The following is a 20939-nucleotide window of genomic DNA, read 5'->3' on the forward strand; positions in this document are numbered from 1 at the left end:
ATGTTGGGATGACCATTTTTTAAAGCAAACATGCCTTCTGTAAGGGGACCAGGCTCATTCTGAGCGACTATAGTCCCATCATTTTTTTTCACCTTTATGCTATTTTGTCTATGACATGTAATTTTTGGAGAAAAAATGAGACAAGGAATGTGGGGAAGAGGTTATTAAGTGACATAAGTGACATGATTTAAATGTTTAACAACATTAAGGTAGGTTGCACAGAACAAAAGCATCTTGCAGGATGACATTAAAGGAACCAGTGCAGCCTGCAATCTTCCCAAGGTTTTCCTGGAGACTATGATGAACCTATGTATCTACGTGAAAACAGAGGTCTGTTCGCAAGATCTGTGCGTGAAGTATAACAAAACTCAGATCTGCCACAGTGAGAAGACACGCAGTGATATCCCCCTAAGCTTCCAGTCGTCTCCTTACAGACTGAGCTAGAAGCATTTTGCTTGCACGCTAGACAAAGCTTTACCAACCTGTAGCCCAGATCAGTATCCACACATGTGCCACCATTGAGACAAGGGTTTGTCTGGTATGAGGAGCAGGAGAGATGAGGACTCTCCCGAGCTGCACAACCACACAGGGCATGACTCCGGACTGTCACAGACACCAGTGAAATGCTTCCAGCTGTGGTTATTGTTGGCACATGACTCTGTTCATGCTTGCTGATGCATCCGCTGCTATGAGTGCAGTTTGCAGTCACACATTCATCAATGCCAATCTGGGTGATATTTATATCCAAGATGTTTTCCAGCTGTGGAGAACAATTAGCTGCATTCATGTGACTTTTCCACAGAGAGGAAGCTCACAATGACGGCCATGAAAAGCCCAAGTCTTATTTATTCTCAAAACTGGTTGCTGTTCTACTTCCTTCCAACATCTACCTCACTCTATCCAGCCAAAGGCAGCTCAGCCTCTCATCTGTTACGGCCAAAGCCTTGGTATAAGTCAATTATAGTGCGAGTAAGCTATTGCCATATTCATCATAAGCTGAGTGGATACATTTTAATCTCAGATGGTTGTGATGGATCATTTACATAGCATCTGATCCGTATTTTTAATTTGGACAATTCTGTCTTAAAAAAATTGGGAAGGGTGGACAGGCATTGGGCAATGAAGACATAACTTTTCTGGCAAGAGTGAGTTGGTACTACAGCACTGATTCTAAACATAACTCTTATTTCAGCCTCTGTCTACCAACAGACACATTTCCAACAGAGCGAGTCATTTAACTTAGATCAAAACTTTTTTTTTTTTTGCAAGAGGGGCAGGAACTTTACTAAATTGTGAATGCACATTTCCAACCTGTTTTTGCACTGGAGAATGGTTATTTTACTGCTTCACCCTCTTAACTCAGAAAGTTGGAACCTTTGACTGGTGTCTGAGTTTCAGCTACAGAAAATTTCTGTGTAGAAGACTATAAATGGAAACATTAATATACCATGTGAAAAGGCAACAGCCAAACACATCCTTTATACAGAGTTTAACAGTCTTTTCAACAGGAAAAACGTGTTCATTTTCCTAAAAGCTGATTGTGTTTGGGTGACTTAATATGTATTTATAGGCTGGCTTTTAAAACATTCATATTTGAAACTTTTAATGTAAGTGCCAAAGGACCATTTGACTTTACTGATTAAAATTATCCATTTTTCTCACACATTGCTCCCTGATTCATTCTAAATACACATGTTCACTAGGCAATGGATATTCTCTGAAGAGACACAATGAGAAGATGCTGTGGTTTCATACATAGTATGGATACTTACCCATGATCTGGAGGCTGCTATATTGCCATTAAGTTTTTCTGCTTTATAATAGGGTGGACCATAAACTGCAATCCAAACATCAACCCCTTGGGTTTGACTTGCACTATTTAATACACTGAAAATGTGAACGTTTTCAAGTTGAACCGACATAATTTCTGAAAGCAGCTTCTTCATCTGGTAGTATTTACTCTGCTTTTCAGGGGATTGGGATATGAACTCCTCTGGAGTGATATCTGTAATAAAAGTTAAAAACCTGACAAACACATATCTTGCAACTGTTGTAGCAATAAGAAAGGAGCACCACAGAATAATATTAAGGTTGCAAATTCAGGAGTATTTTCATTTTTAGGCCCTGAAATGTTCCGTGCTGGCTTCTGCTCAGGGTTTGTGTTCTCAAGCTTTTTGACTCTTACTAATTTCTTTTTGCCATTCTTTTAAATAAGAAAAATGTTTAAGAAGATTTTACTTTTCCACAAAGATTGAAAAAATTTGGGCAATTTTGGACAGACACTTGTTTAAATAAAGTTTTTTCTGCAATATATATTGATGTTTTGTTAGACAGTTGGTGTAGAAATCTCGCATCTTTGTCTTCTGCATCAGACAAGCATTTCTTGCTGTCTTTTTTCTCCATACATGTACATTCACATATAGTGTCAGAGGACCATGCAAACAAAGATGCATTTTCAAACCCTTTCCTAGAAAATTATTAACTCTCATCTCATGTTTAAGAGCATTAGAATTCTAAACACAGCAGTTACAGTGAAGAGGTACGTTTCAGTATTACGATCCTAACATTCTTCATCACATTGCTTACCTTTTATTCTTATAGAACCAGCATTATGGATGGCATCACCTTTGATTTCCTTCACTATAACTTTTACAGTTGAGACAACATCTGGCCAGACTCCATCAATGACTCTGACTCTTACGTTGTATGTTCCTGGTGGGGTACCTTCTTTAATAGTCAGCAAACCTGAGTTATCATTAAGGATAAAGTACCTGTAATAAGAGTTAAGCGAAGGAACAAGCTATGAGAAATTCAAAAGCTAAGTAGCGACTACCATCCCTGCTGTTTTTACTGATCCACTTTATTTTGGGCAAGCTGTCAAAGAAAGCAGATGTCTTTCCTCATGAAAGGACAGGACAGGACAGAACAGAACTTTTTAACATCTCCTCTGTTGGCTCCTAATGATTCTTCACCAGTACATCAGGAAGGTTCATTCCTACTCCTACGCCATAGGACCTGTGTAGGAAGACTCAGGCTACTATAATCATAATTTTGGAAACAGTGCAAACTCCTAGATACATTCTAGGATACATTCACTGAGAGTGACGCCTTGTCAAAACCTCTGAATGGCACATGTACATCTCAACCTCAGCCACAATCCAGATAATTTGGTGTGAACACGTCCAATACAAGTAAGGTCTTAAAACCACTGGTGACACGGAAACATTGACTCTCCAGGGGCATGGAAGGAGGATAGAAGTTAGTGGGTAGTTTTTCTGCAGTGGCTCACTGATACTGATTACAGATATGGCTGTGAACAGGAATGGCATTCTAGCCCATCAGGCAAGGGGCGTGGACCAGTCTGGCATATAGCATTGTTTACTGTGGCCTCACACTCAGAGGTGCTTTCAGAGAGCAACACACAAGTGTCAAACCAACAAAATGCTTTTGCACACTTGTTTTCAAAAAAAGGCAGTTTAAATACTTTTTATGTTTTTGCGTGTGGGCAAGATTTCCATACATTTCACCCCAACTTCCATTTTTCTCTCCAAATACCTTGACGTTTTCCCTTCATATTGGTAGATTTTGCGATCCCAGTCATCATCATCAGGGGCAAGGACCTGTCCCAGTACAGTCGTGGGGAGGATACCTAAAACAACATAGCATATAAGTGGTATGGTCAGACCTCTCACATAAACACAAACAAGTTGGCCATTCAAGTTTTACTGGTTTAAGTCCAAAACCTCTACAAAAATAGTTATGAGGGTTCCTGAGAGAAGATGTGCACCAGTTTGCAAATACCACGTGGTGTTCTGCTTATTTGGTACTGGTACATGTTGGGGGCTGACCTACTGGAAAGCAGCTCTGTTGAGAAGGACCTAGGAGTGCGGGTGGACAGCAAGCTGACCGTGAGCCAGCAGCGTGCCCTTGTGGCCAAGAAGGCCAACGGTATCCTGGCCTGCATTAAAAGGAGTGTGGCCAGCAGGTCGAGGGAGGTTACCCTCCCCCTCTACTGCACCCTAGTGAGGCCACATTTGGAGTATTGTGTTCAGTTTTGGGCTCCCCAGTTTAAGAAAGACAGGGATCTGCTTGAGCAAGGCCAGCAGAGAGCTACCAAGATGATCAGGGGACTGGAGCATCTCCCTTATGAGGAAAGGCTGAGAGACTTGGTTTTGTTCAGCCTGGGGAAGAGAAGACTGAGGGGGGATTTCATCAATACCTATAAATACCTGAAGGGTGGGTGTCAAGAGGATGCGACCAGACTCTTTTCAGTGGTGCCCAACAACAGGACGAGGGGCAATGGGCACAAGCTGGAACACGGGAAGTTACACTTAAACATGAGAAAAAACTCCTTTCCTGTGAGGGTGCCAGAGCAGTGGAACAGGCTGCCCAGGGAGGCTGTGGAGTCTCCTTCCCTGGAGACATTCAAAACCCACCTGAACGCGTTCCTGTGCCCCCTGGTCTGGGTGTCCCTGCTCAAGCAGGGGGGTTGGACGAGATGATCTCCAGAGGTCCCTTCCAACCCCTACCATTCTGTGATTCTGTATTTGCTATATGGCTACATAGATTTAAATCCACAGGTGGCTGCAATCAAATGCAGATGAGAAGGAAAAAAGAGAAGCCACCTCTGAGGAAAGATGTAAGAGAGATTCTGAAACAACATCAGAATTACTCATTTTCACTATTTTGACTGCAGTATCGAACCAACTTACAGAGTGGTTTAGACAGGGATTGGGGTTTGGCAGGATAAACAATCAAATGCTGACTGGGTTATAAAGGGCAAAAAACAATAGTAATTTGGAGGAAATTACAGCAAGATAGAGACGATGTCCAAAATATAGCAACCAGGCTTACTTCCAGTAGCTGTGGATGCTTTGGGGTGAGATGAAAAGCAGCATGTATTCTGCTGGTTTTGCATCCCCTCAGCAAAGCTCACAAATTAATATTTGTTTTTTTAATCAAAAGCTATTTCTGAAGGAAAGATCCACAGGTATCTGAATTAATATATCTACTGAGTAAAGAATCAAAGATCTGCCCCTCTACTCCACTCTGCAGTGACCCCACCTGCAGTGCTGCATCCTGCTCTGGAGGCCTCAACACAAGGAGGACATGGAACTGTTGTAGAGGGTCCAGAGGAGGGGCACAGAAATGATCAGAGGGATAGAGCACCTCTCCTTTGAGGACAGGCTGAGAGAGTTGGGGTTGTTCAGCCTGGAGAGGAGGCGGCTGCAGGGAGACATTGCAGCCTTTCGGTATGTAAAGGGAGACTATAGGAAAGATGAGGGCAATCTCTTTAGCAAGGCCTGTTGTGACAGAAGAAGGGGTAATGATTTTAAACTAAAGGAGGGTAGATTTAGATGGAATATAAGGAAAAAAAATTTTACTATGAGGGTGGTGAAACACTGGAACAGGTTGCCCAAAGAGGTGGTAGATGCCCCATCCTTAGAAACATTCAAGGTCAGGCTGGACGGGGCTCTGAGCAACCTGATCTAGTTAAAGATGTCCCTGCTTACTGCAGGGGGGTTGGACTAGATGATCTCTAAAGGTCCCTTCCAACCTAAACCATTTTATGATTCTCTGATACACAAAGAGGAAAAAAACATGGGACTTCATCTTGTGAAAGGGAACAGCACAAACCCTGACAGCTGAGGGACCATATGCAAAAAGGAGCGAAAATTACCTCTCCTGCAAGTGTGGCAACATTCACTGAATATTTTGTAGGAGGCAGTGTACAGGATGCCCTGGTGTTTGACTCCTACATTACATGAATGTAACATACAACATGAGAGTAGCCTTCTGATTCTGTCTCTCCTTAATATTTTAAATAACAAAAGATCTGAAGACTTGAATAGTCCCTCCCAGAAGTTAACAGTACATATGAGTTTAACCTTTAAAGAGGCAACTAAAAGGGAATTCCGGCTTAATGAAAAGATCTTGTAGTTAGGCTGCAAGCAGAGTTTCTCAGCAAACAGCAACCAGACTTGTTTCAACTTTACAATAAGCTGAATTTGAGAGTGAGCACACAATGTTTCAGTACACATAAATGGTCAAGAGCATCTACACCAGGGGACCCTGGATCACAAGAGAACCACTAGCTAATTGCCAAAGCAAGAAGGGAAAGGTGGCTTCTCTTGCACTACCTGCAGTCAACATTCACAGAAAATTCCCACATTACAGCATTTCTCAGCTGAAGTCTTACATGAATATCTCAGGCAGTTTACACATGAGTTCAACTTAAGAGTGTTCACTAAAACTGAATTCAGTCTGGAGGAGGAAAATGGTTTAAGGAGGAAGAATAAGGTTCTCAGCACTCAGACTTATCACTTCTCAGTAACATGATGAATTTTGTCGATTTTTTCCCCCTGAAATGTTAATGCTGCTGGAAAACTGCATCTGAAAACAAGATACCATTACTCAAGTTTGATTGAAACATGCATAGAATAGCAGCCAGCTATACTCTTCCTTCAAGGCTGGCTCAGTTTCTTCCACAAACCAAGTGGCCCAGAGTCCTGTGCCCTGCACACCTACTGCTCTCTGGTGCGGCTTAAGCAAACTTCAGTAGCACCTCTAGCTTATGTGGAACAGGGCAGAGTCCTCCTGTGAATCTCACAGCTGCTCCTTTGACCTTACTGTCTCACTTGGAAGCAAGCATCAGGGAGTGATTTACCATCATAGCTGTAAATGAGACATTCCATGTAGCCAGGAGAATGTGGGTGGTCATTTTGGTCCCCGATATTAACGGTCAGTGTGTTGGTGGAGCTCATTGGAGGGATCCCACTGTCTGTGATCAGGATGGGCAGGTAGAACACCTTGTGCACCTCCCTGTCAAAGGTACGCAGTGCCGTGAGCAAGGCACTTCCATTGTGGAAGTCCTGCAAGTTGAAGTTAGTCAGACTATTGAAATCACTGAGAAGGTGAAAGGAGAAAGGTGCTCCATTAGAAGCAGTGTCTCGGTCCTTAGCGTACAGCAACACAGAGGTCTCATTCATTTGGACGACCTGTGGAGAGGCTGTGTTTTCCCAGACCACTGGGTTATAATGAGCCTCAAACTCTGGCCCATTGTCATTTACATCCTGCAGAGTCACTAAAACAGTGGCACTGCCAGTCAGAGGGGGCTGCCCCATATCAGTGGCAATGACAACGAGCTGGTACTGTGTCACTGTCTCATGATCCAGCAGTCCAGCAACCATCACCCACCCATCGCCAGCCACAGAGAACTGGCCACCTGGGTCAGACTTGTTTAGTAGGTGGTAATAAAACCTTCCATTCAGGCCAGAATCCAAGTCAACAGCAGAAACCTGAACAACTTTGGTGCCAACAGGTGCATCTTCCCCCAGTGCAGCCACTTCATAGAACTGGGGATAAAAGACAGGAGCATGGTCATTGGAGTCCTCCACATATATCACGCAGTGAGCAATGCTGAAGAAATCCATGTCCTCTGCTTTCACAGTCAAATTGAACACCCTCTCATGAGGCTTCTCAAAGTCAATCCGCTTTCGTAGCCGGATAAACCCACAGCTGTTGACTTCATCTGTCTCTATGGAGAACTTGCGGTCATTGTCCCCATCAAGGATGCTGAACGTCACCATGGCATTTTCTCCCTCATCTCTGTCCACAGCAGACACCACTGCCACCTCAGCGTTAATACTCGCATTCTCAGAGACAAATGCAGTGTAGATCCTTTGCAGGAAGACTGGAGCATGATCGTTTACATCTGTCACCAAAATAGTGGCAGTACCTGTCCCAGTGAGCCCTCCTCCATCTCTGGCCTCAACCACTACTAGGTACTTGTCTTCCTTCTCCCGATCCAGGGACCCGAGCACTGTATAGAGGGTGCCACTAACTGAGTCAATTGAGAACAAGTTCAGATTAATTTCATTTTGGACATTCTGAATGATGCTGTATGTTAGCACAGCATTAGTACCAGCCTTTGGGTCATCGAGGTCCACTGCTGTCATTTCCGTGACGGAAGTGTCTGCCGGAGAATCCTCAGGGACGTAGCCAGTGAAACAACCATCCAACACACAGAGGAAAAGGGGTGCATTGTCATTCACATCCCTCACTTCTATGATCACATCTGCAAAGCCAGTCAGTCCTTCTCCGCTCTCGTCCGTTGCAAGAACAAGAAAGCGCCAGGTTGATTGCTTCTCACGGTCTAACCTTTTATTTGCACTGATCTCACCTGTGTTCGCATTGATGCTGAACTCACTACTGGCCCCCTGTCCATGCAGGGAATAGCTAATGGCATTTTGATCAGCTCCTCGGTCAGGGTCTGTTGCAGAAACCTGGAACAAGCCACAGCAGGTAAGTGTTTATGTAAAAGAAAAGGGGAAATCACTGTTCTTTTATTGATGGCAGTTGGTATTGTGCAGGTTGAATAAATAGCATGCATTTTAACAGCAAATGTCTATTGGTTTGAGTCATTCAGGTCATGCACACTTTCAATAAACGTCATGCACAGCCTAGAGAAACAGAATGATCATGTTTAGACAGACTAATATATTGTACTTCCCTGTATATTTTGAAAAGAGGAAATAACTGCAGGAAGAACCAAGTGGAAGTAATAACAGATCTGCTGAGCAAATGTTTCTTGTGAAACTCTTTGGAGCTGGAATATAAAGGCAAATAGGGGCTGTTTCTCTCCAAGTGAATAGAAGGTTGCGAAAACAAGGTGGCCATACATCCAAGCTGATTATCAGCACAGGCCAGAGAGAACACCCAGCTGCTGATCTGCATCCAGAGACTGTTTGGGAGACTGCCAGCCAAGCAGTCCTCATGCCAGGGACTGCTCTAACAACAAAACAGTGAAGATGATCGAGTTCCAGAGTCAAAGAACAATCCCTGGTAATGTTTATTTGGTAGTACAAATGTAGCCAAAGAGTCTGTGACTCAAATGCATGAGGTACAGGTGCCAACCACACTATGCTTATACAGTTACTCAAAATATGCTAACTCTGCTTTGGAAAGGAAAGCCATCACATTTTTTCAATATTCAGAATCATAGAATCACTTAAGTTGGAAAAGACCCTTAAGATCGTCAAGTCCAACTGTTACTGGTCAAGGAAGCAAGTCCATCACGCAAATTCAACCAGGATTTCTTTATTCTCTTCTTTACAGAAAGTTGCTAGCTAAATCCTAATACCAGGGGTCACCCACCCTAGACCCTAGAGAAATTATCTTTTTGAATGTATGTGAGTGGGTGGGATTGAGCTGAACAAAAAGTCAGGTTTTGCTCTGCTTTGTGCAAACTGCTTTACCTTTAGGACAAGTACAGGCAGATCTGTGAGTTCCTCAAAGACACTGCCCTGGTATTCGTTCTGAGTGAAGACTGGTGCTTCATCATTCTTATTAACAACATTGATGATTATAAGAGTGTGGTTTTCCCATTTTCCATCAGAAGCTACAAGCCGGAGCTCATAACGTTGTTCTTGTTCATAATCCAGAGGCTGAGCAATGAAGACAGTTCCAACCTCAGGTTCCACATCAAAAACTCCTTTCACATTTCCTGATGTGATCTGATACCTTAGTTTGGCATTTGCACCTACAAAAGAAAGCAAATGACCACTGTCTGTCCACTCTCTGAATGCTCAATCCAGCTACAGACAGTGAACATGTATTCAAGAGAAAAGTTATTTGCCCAGACTGTTACCCTGTGTGTGTGTGTGAGATAAAACAGACTCAGCCACAAACAGAATGATCCATGATTGTAATTTGAAGGGTTTGTGTATGGTAGATTGGGGGTTAGGTCTGCATTTACATTTACAAACAAAATTCGCGGTCATAGACAAGTATCTGTTTATAGATAATGAAGGAATTTTGTGCCTCTAATTTATTGTGCATTCATTTGCCAATAATAAAAAAAGTAACATACTATTATATATACATACTATATAAAGTAACATACTATTAAAATACTAGAAGCTATTTTTGCTCAATATTTCCTAAGCCTCCCATTTCAAATGCCAATAATCCTTAACTTTTTTTTTAACCACTGGATGGTGCTAAAACGTAACAGAAGTCCTCTATATTGAGCAAGAACTAATCTCAAAAGAACATTCCACCTGTACAACAGCACTTGTTTGATTGCTGCTAAACATTTAGAAGCAAAACAAAAATTGCTTGGTGCTTCATGCTTACTTATTTAAAAAGGAAAAAAATACATGACATTGCATTCCAGGATAGAAAGTAATTTCCCAAATTAAATAGGTGAACCACTAGTAGAAAGAACATTCAGCATTTTAAGTTGTGAGTGAATTGTGGATGAGAAGACTAGAGCAACATGGAAGCCAAGAAAGTGAAAAGGCTGTGCTCAACTTTAGCACTTGGAAGAGCTTGGCTGCCTTTGCATCATGAGTTTGAGCGTCACTTGGCTAGTTGCTTTTTCCAAATTCTCTCAAGTGCGGCAGCCTGTTTCAAATGGCCTCTTTACTTCTCCATCATGGGCACTAAGAGGCACAGGCATTACAGCACTGCCACCGACAGGAATGGTCAGCTCCCATCTGCTCCCAACAGCACATTCCTCTGGTGCTTATTTGGGCTCTGCCACCAACACAGCAGCTTGCCTTCTTTTCTAATGGGTTTGCTTTTCTCTAGCAAGTTGAGCTGGACCAACTCATGAAAGGAGCAAAAAAGCCACACTCCAGGTGATTTCATTCTGCCCCAAAGAGACTGCCAGCTAGCTTAACCTTAGCACTGCAAACCAGAGCACCTAATAAAAGAAAATGCTCCCATGTGCCCAGAACTTCCCTCCTCACTTTTACAAATGCTTGGAATGCTTAATTATCTCCTGAATGTAGAGATTTGTTTGCCCATGAAGGAAGTAGACCTACACACAACACCCAGTAAAACTAAGAGGACTTAGAAGGACATGCAGTGTCCACTCACCTTCATCTTCATCATCTGCTGTTGCTGTCACAACAGGACTGCCAACATCCCTGTCCTCATCTATGCTGACCTCATACACTGACCGAGGAAATGCTGGAGCGTTGTCATTCACATCACTGACAAAAATCCTTACGTAGGCGGTGTCTAAGGAGGAGATGCAAGAGGAACGTGCAGTCTAGAAATGTCAGAGGTGGAAAACCGTGTCGTACTCCAGACAGCTCACATACTCCCCCAAGTCTAGAAGAGTTAAGGAACCCAGTCGCTGATATCTTTTACCCAATATATACCTTACTTCCTTACTGGTTTTACCTGTGTTGGGCTGCCCATGAACACCAGGTCTAGCAGATTCTGAAGAGTCCTGAGACTGAACTTCAATCAAGTAAGAGGCTCTTTTCTCTCTGTCAAAAGATGCGTGTGTGGAAATAATTCCTGTCTCAGGCTCAATGGTGAAGAATCGGTAATCCTCACTAGCATCTTTCAATATTAAGTAGTGAACCTAAAAAGGAAATAGTTAAGAGAGGTTGCATTTTCCACTTTCATTTGTCTGTCCAAGTACTGTGACTCCTCCCTTCCCTAGTAGCCTCCTGGGTCTGTCTGCAAAGTAGCAACACTCTGAGGAAAGGCAGTTCATCTGGGTATATTTTTTCTAAGTATTTTGCCTGTTTTGATATAGAAAAACAGAAGTCTCAAACAGAAGAACATCTGTACCAGTGATATCACAGATTCTGTGATATCAAGGTCCATCAAGCGCAGTATCTAATCTCCAACAGTGGCCAATAGGAGCAGTTAAGAAAGATCATGAATAACAGCGGGACAGAGAATGTATGGAATGACATCTTCCTTAGTGTCTCCCCAGCTTCTAGCAACCCACCTTGCTTCTGATCTCAAAACAAATGGGGCTGAGAGTTTGGGTCCCATTCAATAGGACCGAACGAATGAAAACCTCCACTGATGAAAGCTATCCACATTTTCCCCTTTAATAGAGGTTTGGCTTCCTCCTCTGAAACAAACATTACCACCCCCACTGCCAGGTCATGCCCAGAGCACTCCCAGGCAGTTCTACCACACAGGTTGCTCTTCAGAAGTTGCAAAATGACAGTTACAGAACAGCAGATCTCTACTAGTCAGAGTTCCCTCCCAGAAGAGCTAGTAGGATTTGGGGAAAAGACTCAGGAAAATGCACAGAAAATCACATAATGCTGCTTTTTCCTAGAGTTGGGTCATTATGTTGGTTTAACCAACCATTTGATCAATGATGGTAAAATGAAATGTTATTTAATTGACCATATTTAAATGGCTGTGATTAACTGATCATAGTCACTGATGATCAATTAAATAATGAGCTGAAGAGGCAAGAGTTTGGAAACATGTTCTGCAGCCACCTCCGCTTGTCTTGTCATGGGAGCAGCCCTGAGAAGCATGCAGCAGTGCTTTGTCACAGTTGCTGGATCAGAATGAGCTGCTACAATGCAGGATCCCAAGTTCATGAACAGCATCTTCTCTGCCTGCATCCCATATTACGCACATCAGGCATATGCTAGACAAATGCTTGACAAGTGCTGTAAGAAGTGTTTGTGGCTCATTACCCTGTCATCTGCTGTCTGCACACTGTCACTAATTACAATACTAGAACTTGCCTATTGGGAGGAAAAGAATTGGACGTAAGGTCAAACCTCTCCATGTAGGCCAGAATCCAAGTCCGTAGCTAACACCTGAACCACAGATTTGCCAACATCAGCTCCTTCTGGCACAGTCACCTCGTAGTTAGAAGACACAAAGAACGGAACATTATCATTGACATCTGCAAAAGGAGGTGATGGGGACCACAGTGAGCAAATGTTTGAAGACTTTTTTTTAACTGCATTTTTTTCCACAGTCATAATTTTGCTTGGAGAAAGAACTCGCATTGTTACTAGTAAGAAGCCATCCTACTTTGGCTCTTCCCATTTTCATGGCAGCTGTCAGGAGGCATTTTACAGACATTGAGCAGTTTCTGGGAGACAGTGGCCTAATCTCAGCTAAGATACTAGCTAATGATTTGACCAGCGATCTTCTTATAGTAAGTTCATGAATGCCAGGACCAGGAGGCCTTTCATCCACAGTCTGTAAAGAGCTGGTTATCTATAGCAGTAGTTAATTTCAGCACTTTATTAAGGGCTGATTAACATAAAATGGAAATTTAAATTGCAGTCTATAGAGTTCACAAAGAACACATGCAAAACCGTCTTTCCTGGCCTTTGTAGGGCAGCATAGGCAGAGTTATGTTAGGCTGCAGGACCTAATGATTATTTAGGATGCAGTTGCACATTAGCCTCCCCTCATCTAACTAGTGGCCAATGTCCAAAGGAAGCATGCTGATCTTCCCACTCTTGTCATCCTGCTCTAAGCCATGGGATCCCCCTTCCCATGAGCTGGGTCATGGGCTCCCGTGTTGACAGTGCTCATTCTGGAGAGAAAAGTGCTAGCTGTGATCTGACACCCCCTGCAGCTATGTAATTGCCAGATCCAACACAAGGGATGTGGTGGGATTGTGCAGGTGAAGGAACGGAAGGTCTGTCCTGGTAGCGGCCATCTGCAGTCAGATCAGACTAGGCACAACGCAAAGCCACGTTAAGCTTATATCAGTGTTGGTCTTGCTTGTCTTCCTTGCCTGACCCATGTAGAGACCTAAACTGGAAAAAATATGTCCAGTGTTTTTCAGGGCCAGTTTCTGACACATTTTCTCCCTAAAACTGCTGTGTAGGACTAGGCGAGCACAAGGAACAGGCAGGAGAACTATGGCAGCACTGACTCGTATCTGTTTAAACTGCTTTGGAATCACGTCCTCCTACTCAACCCATGACAAGTCAGTCTGGTGTTCCTCTTTGTCTGGAAGACGACTCAACTCAGAAATGCTGCAGTCTCCTATATCTTTTTGCACTTTTCACAGTTTAACAGCCACATTTTAAGATATTTTAGGAAAGTAGTTTTCCTGTGTTGTGGCATAGAGCCAAAACAGAGGAGCTGTAGTGACAGTTCCTCAGATCCATCTGTCTTTATGAAGAGCAGATGAAATTCTTAATATCCCATTCTGCAAATGCTTAAGTGCACATTTAGTTTTACTACTGCCACATGACTCCATTGATTCTGACACAAAACTATTTGCAGGACCAATGTCTTAAATGACCTTTTTTTTTTTTTACATTGTTGGTATGGGGTCCTGTAGATCCCAATTTTCTTTCTCCCTTATATGCATAATTGTCTGTGAAAACTTATTTTCTAACAAACAGGCTTTTTCTTCATATTTTATAGAACAGAATATGTATTGTTAGAGATAAGTTTCAGCAAATTCACCAAGCAAGGTAATGAAATTAAGATGCTATAAAAGACCTCCTTTACAGTGTGCTTTTGCATAAATAAAGGACAATTCTGCATATGAAACTTTCTGGTAGTCATTTCTCTCTTAAAGGTGTTTAACTTACTTTTTTCCTCCCATTAATGAATATATGTGTGTGTAAACTTTTTTTTTTTGTATGAAATACTAAGTTATTGAAAAAGGATTTTTGATTGTGAGCGAAATGAAGTTTCTGCCAAATTCTGATACTAATAACTGCACTGTAGGTAAAATCTTTTGGGACAGGGACCATCACCTACAATGAGGCTTAGACCCTGACTTGAAGCACTCTTGCTCTACAAACCTGAAGGGTTTTCGTATTGGTGGACTGTGGAAGACAGGACAATGCTGTGATAAAGTGAAGCAGGGAAGTTGTGTTCCCATTCAAATTACCAGTTAGGTGTCTGATTTCCATGGTGGCGAGCCAGGCAAATGCTTTTGCTGGAGACTGCACTTATTTGTATTTTCATCTGAATGTCTACATATCAAAAGTAATTCCACTAATGCTTCAAAAAGTAGGGATTACAATCACATCTATAGTTTTACTTAGATCTATAGTAGAGCCTTACAAAAAGATCCCACTATAAAGAGGGTTGGATCAAATCTTTGAAAACTGTACCTATTGTCAGGATGTTTGCATTTTCATTTCTACAGTTTTAACCTCGATGTTAAATAGAAAATTCTGAATGTAACAACAACTTCTAAACAGAGCGGGTTTCTGTTTGATACCTATCTGAGCTGTTTCTCTTTCCATAACACAGCACAGTAATACTCATCTCCTTTCAGCAGCTCAGGGACATTTATTAGATTTTTTTCCTCCTACCAGAAGAAAATCTTTGCAATCACACTTATAAAAGCAGGCACTAGTGTTGCGTAAACATTCACACAGCCCATTTTTGCATTATCACATTTTCACATTTTATAGTTGCACTTAGCAATTGTCTTAAACAGACCTTTTCCATGACTGCACAACTTCCTTTTACAGTGCAGAAATGCACAAAGCATTCTTAGGTGGTTTGGCATTTCACAGATATTACCTTAATGCATGGAGTTGTACTAAAAATAACAAGAATATTGAGTTGTTCTACCAGCAGCAAAGCTTACCTGTTACGTTCACACAAACAGTGGTAAAGGAAGCTAAAGGGGTCATTGCTACGTTTTGTGCCCGGACTGTCAGGGTGAAAAACTTAGTTGTCTCAAAGTCAAGTGGTTCAGCGACTAGAAGAGAAGCAGATCCATCAGCTCTGTTTGGCTTCAGATAGAAACGAACTGGCATGTTAGTCTCTGGAACTTGACCCTCCTCCAGATTATACGTAACCCTGGGATCACCAAGAGGGGATGTGGCTTTGATGGTCTAAAGAAGAAAAGAGCCACCACATATGTTCATGAAGCGCGAGGCTGCAAGTGTTAAATGTTCAGTTTGATGGCAATAATGTTCATACACGTATGTTCTCAAGAACACACATGCCTATGTGACTTGGATAACAGACCAAGGAGAAAGTTTATGGAGCTGAGTTTCATTTTATGACTTTTAGGTTTGATGCAGGTCTTTAATCAGCAGTAAATTTACCTGCCTGTAAATGTGCCAAGCAAGAACTGCATCACTGGCTAAAGGAAGTCTCTCCTCTCTCCTTCCAAAACAAAAGCAATCCAAAAAGAGACCATTTCTTCACTGAGTGGTACATTTTACCAGGCAAGATACAGACAAAACCTAAATCGTTTGCAAGTGCTTGGATATTACACACAGGAGGAGGAAGGCAGAAATTATCTGGCAATTTACAGGAGGGACTACCCTTAAAGAATAAGTATGTACAGGTTAAAAAGGAATTGGTTTGGGTTAGAAGAGCCCAGAGCAAACTACAGCCCAATCAGTTATCGTGCCATTCCATGCTGTAGTGCTAAACTGAGAAAAGCTGTAGGGAAGATGCAGGCAGGCAGCACGGTCCACTGAGGATGGAGGAGTGAGGAGCTGGCCCTTGGTGGGAACACTCAAGGATTTCCCACACAGGCAGGGCATAGGTCTCACTTTGCGGGAGCACACCCTGACATCCACTGGTGTAAGAAGTCACTGGGAAAACCGCTGCCAGTGGAACTGCCAACATATTCTGCAACAGGTACTCCTGACAAACACTAACTACACAGTTGTGAAGGCTGAGAAGGAAACAGCACAATGCAGTAAGGTTGCGGAGTGGGCATCCAGATACTTTTGACGTGGAGACAGAGCACAACAGAGGACAAAGTTGAAACGAAAAGAAGAGGGAGTGAAGTAATTGTACTTCTAACATACCACTATCTTGGTGTCACGAATGGTGTTTTCGGGGATGGTTACCCAGTATCTGCTCTGCTCCCACCGGGGCGGCTGGCTGAGTGCATTAGTGACAGTTACTGTCAGCTCCACAGTGCTGCTTCTGTTCCCTCCATCTGTCGCTACAATATAGCGGCTAATGTGCGTTGTCTATGAAACAAAGACGACCGCGGATATTTGCAAACCATTTTGTACAAATCAAGAGATTGCAATTAACGCTCTACAATGGATTTGATGGGTTGGAGGTTGCTTTCTTCCAAGCAGAGTCGCATTACCTGGGAGAGCCGGCGGTTCACATATACCCAGCCCGTGCTGGGGTTGATCTGGAAGTATTCCAGTTGATGCTCTAACATTGAGTATGTGACAGCAGCATTTACACCTTGGTCACTGTCATGAGCTGCAACACGGAGGAAACTCATCCCCACTGGAGTGTCTTCGCTGAGGAAGTCTTTGAAAAGACAAAGATATTGTCAGCAGGTCTTGCTCTGGTTTACCAGGCTGTGTGTAATAGAAATCCTCCTGTAAAACCTCATAGTCCTCCTCGTGGGAGATTAAATGCTTCTGTAATGAGGCAGGTTATGAAGTATTGTCACTAACAGCGTGTCTGTAGTCCTCTTTTAGCTTCCCCTTCCCTTTCCCCTGACACACTGGGTTGTTAAGCGAGCTGCTGGTGAAGCAGGTTTACTGACTACACTGCTGCCAGCACTCATGCCTCTCCACAGTAGCACTGGCAAACCCGGCAGCTGCCCGTACGCCTGCTGCTTCAGATCACAGCCCAGGCTGCTGGGCTCAGCTGCTGATAAAAGCAGGTTGGCGTCAGAGGAATTCTGTGTGAACTGAATTAATCCTGAATGTGAGTGGCGGCGGCAGCACTGCCAGCGGGAGGCAGTAGGTAATCTCAAAGCATGAAGGCTCAGGTCATAGTGAAGATGCCCCCCAGACACCCCAGGGTTTTGAAGAAACTGTCCAGGGCAAAGATAACGGTTCATTTTGTACATGCCCCTTTCCTTAGGTCTCACTCCCTGTTCCCAGCAATCCACCCGAGACAGAGGGCATCTTGACAGGGACTGTCAGCACAGTCTTTGTGGCTGTAGTCCTAGACAGACCACTCCATCAGCATAGCGTACTGACATGGCCCTGGCAGTGGGAAGTCTGCCACAGTTAAGTTTAGACAACCCAGTCAGTCTATTTAATCACTTCTTGTTCAGTAACCATTTCGTATCTTTGATCTCCCTTGTATGTGTCTCCTTTAGCATTTCCAAGGTGGGACAATCAGAACTGCATTCTTATATACAGTGGAGTGGTCATGTTTTCTGTTTTGGTTTTCTCCCTTAATATCTACAATCTGTGGCAGCAGGGCAGTAAAACCTTAAACCACCACAACCACTTGCTCCATGAACAACAATTCAAGTTTTAATTAGCTTCCCTCATCCCCCAGGACATATAATTGGCATAGGATTCATGTCCCTGGTATGTCAGTAACAGCCAAAGCTACTCTCAGAAGAGATTTACTGGCACTAAAATAGATTAATGAAAATGGAATTTATTGCTAAGAAACACTGTAAAATACCCTTTTTTGTGTTTAAAGTTATGCTTTTGTAGTCAAATCCTGTTAAATCACATTGTAAGAAAAAATACAAAATCACTTGGAAGGGCCGTGCTCTCTCATTTCATGTACTTCTGCTTGCGGCTGGCATAACTCGTAACACGTACTCTACCATCCCTACTGCATGGAGTTAAGCATTCCTTTAATGTCTGTTTTGCAGGCAGATGATAAGATGCATGGCTTAAATCAGGGATTTAACCAGCATCCTAGGGCAGAGGAATAAAGAACCAGCAGTTTCCAGGAAAAATAGAAACCTATGACTAATGGTATTTGATCTTGTTAGAGAAGAAGCTATTTTTAATTCTGTGACGTACAAACATTGATTACTTATGTATAGATGCTGGAAAAGTGCTATGCATGAAGTGACCTCATTATCTGCAGTTTCCCCATCCCAAAGGGCTGCCTTTGCTTCAGGGCCTTTCCTGGTACCCTGGTGTTCATGAAAAAAGAAAAAAATCTGCCCATTCCTCAGAAGTGCCAAAGTCACCATAATTACCAAATGCAACCTCTCAGCTTCACTACTTTTGAAAAAAATAATCCCAGGCAGTTTCAGCTGAAGGTCATGTTTAAAGGCAGAGTAGAAAAGTTCATCTTTGCACAAACATTACCTTTACCTCAAGGACTTCACTGCTCTGTCTAAAAATATTTCTCTCCATTGAGATCACTCCTACCCGATTTCTCAGCACTGCTTTGGCCAGGTTTGCAGAAACCACTGGTAGGAATGCAGAAATGGCTATTCCCAGTCTGCACATTTTAACCAATTTAGCACTTGGAGTTAGTTGCTGTAAGATACTCTAAAAGGTGCAACACCATTTTCTTTCTGTCCTTGTGCGTAACTCTGAAGTGTGGGTGTATATTTAGACTGTTTCCTAACAGGTCACTTCTCCTTGTTAAAATCCTGCTGTGCAAGCATCCAACCTCTTTTTGAATCCTGCTAAAATGCTGGCCTCTGTGATGCTAAAGATGACTTACTTATGAGCCATCTTCATTTTAGTAAAGCATTGGTCACCGCTTTGCCCTACATGACATTTCCATAGAACTGGCAAAACAACTCCAAAATGGAGTTGTTGTCACACACATCATCAACCTTTTTTTGCCATTTTGAAGCAATTATGCAAGAAAGAGCCTGTTCTAGTCCAGCAACTAGGGAGTACGCTTGTCACTTGTGGGTGACATCAAATGTAGAGGGTCCAAGTGTATTGAAGTGCAGGATTCTATTGGAGAAGCATCAAGGAAAATTAAATGAAAGACTGATGAAAAGCACGTCACGTGGGGATGAACAAGGGAATGGCACCAGGGCAAATGGGAAAAGCTAGCTCAGCAGCACAGTTACAGGAGGCATCAGGGCTCTCAGCCAAATGCAGGCTAGAAGCCAAGGATTTGAGGCTGTTAGACAAGAGATAAATACCTCTCCAGCCTATTCAAACAGAGGTGCTGTATTAAAGAGACACAGATGACAATTGCTCTTCTAGTCAGAGTTGATGAATTCAGAGCTAGGATGTCAGGTTTCATTTTGGGACATCAAATAAAAATTCAGTGTACAGAAAAACTGGGCAGGGAAAAGCCGCAAAGGGAAGAGATCAGCTCTGCCTCATATGTAGGAGTGAAGACTGTCAATGTTTTTAAAAGTATTGCAATGAGTAAAAAGGGCCGATCAATTCTGCATACTTCCACTGATGATGGATTAAGTGGTAACTGGCTTAGTAGGCAGCAAAGGAAGACTGTTCACATAAAAAACTGACAACTGTTATAAGGAACTACTAACCAGGTTCATGGTGCGGTGCTGGGACAGGTAGCTAAGAAACACTCACACTGATAGCGGCTGTTCTCAAACTTGGGATCGTTGTCATTGACATCAGCAATAAGGATGGTGATCTGACACACGCCGATCAGTGGCTCCTGTGCCTGGTCAGTAGCAGTAACAGACAGCATATACTCCCTCTGCTTCTCCCGGTCAAAACTCTGCGTGGTTGTGATGACTCCTGGGAACACAGACACCTCCTGTTCTGCGTGTCACAGCTTTGGGACTGAATTTGCAGAAAGGGACCTGCGCATCTCCTGCACAAGTGGAAGCTCTGACTGCACGCAGCAAGACCATCAAGCTCAATTCACACCAACCCTGCAACACATGTCTCGGACAAGACCAACTCCAGTTCCCGTCGCTCCTTTTCTCACATGTCACATGCTGCCAGCAGTCAACAGCTTTCTCTCCTGCTGCCCTGATAAGGAGCTTCAGTCCAAGTACCTTGTTACCTCACTCCTCATGGGGCACAGCAGGACTTTCTCCTCCTCTTCAAGAGGCCCCCCTTAGGTTTACTCCAATGATAGTCCAAGTAACTGAATATTTCAAAGACAGCTCATTGTTACTTTGGGGAAGAGTCACACCACAGAAGGGACAAGTGATGTGACCAAAGCCATCTCTACAGCAGGTGCTGGAGGCTGCCTCATCGAACAGATTAAAATTGGGTAGAATCACATAGCGCAGTTAATCGAACAGTTTTCTCCAAATCTTCAGTTTTAACTTTCAACTAACCAAGTCTCTCCCTGTCTGAGCTCTTTTCTTCTGGCTGGGAGACTTCAAACTGGCCTTCTTGAGGCCACTTCCAGACCTATGTCTGTACTATGCTAGGGACCAGGATTCTGCTGCTCTGCTGTAGGCCCTTCCAGTCTCCTGCACAGTCCTGGACGTGCAAATATCCCATTTTACTGTTTTGACTATTGAAACATCAACAACTTCTATAACTTCTTCATCTGAAGTGCATCAAGACTGT

The 20939-nt window shown here is 43.0% G+C and overlaps 1 protein-coding gene across 1 annotated transcript in view; it reads right to left on the minus strand.

The window, feature by feature from the left end:
• The window catches only part of LOC104046010 (neural-cadherin), a 42339-nt gene that overhangs the window by 11973 nt on the left and 9427 nt on the right, over nucleotides 1-20939 (minus strand). Inside the window, exons 9-21 of the mRNA XM_064442381.1 lie at nucleotides 19980-20150; nucleotides 16838-17010; nucleotides 16545-16712; nucleotides 15362-15611; nucleotides 12558-12685; nucleotides 11194-11380; nucleotides 10885-11028; nucleotides 9258-9541; nucleotides 6668-8285; nucleotides 3556-3649; nucleotides 2587-2771; nucleotides 1773-2005; nucleotides 483-760 (exon numbers count right to left, since the gene is read on the minus strand). Coding sequence (XP_064298451.1) covers nucleotides 483-760; nucleotides 1773-2005; nucleotides 2587-2771; nucleotides 3556-3649; nucleotides 6668-8285; nucleotides 9258-9541; nucleotides 10885-11028; nucleotides 11194-11380; nucleotides 12558-12685; nucleotides 15362-15611; nucleotides 16545-16712; nucleotides 16838-17010; nucleotides 19980-20150 — 3913 coding nt within the window. The remainder of the gene's footprint in view (nucleotides 1-482; nucleotides 761-1772; nucleotides 2006-2586; nucleotides 2772-3555; nucleotides 3650-6667; nucleotides 8286-9257; nucleotides 9542-10884; nucleotides 11029-11193; nucleotides 11381-12557; nucleotides 12686-15361; nucleotides 15612-16544; nucleotides 16713-16837; nucleotides 17011-19979; nucleotides 20151-20939) is intronic.

This window comes from Phalacrocorax carbo, chromosome 2 (genome assembly GCF_963921805.1).
Source record: "Phalacrocorax carbo chromosome 2, bPhaCar2.1, whole genome shotgun sequence".
Classification (NCBI taxonomy): Eukaryota; Metazoa; Chordata; class Aves; order Suliformes; family Phalacrocoracidae; genus Phalacrocorax; species Phalacrocorax carbo.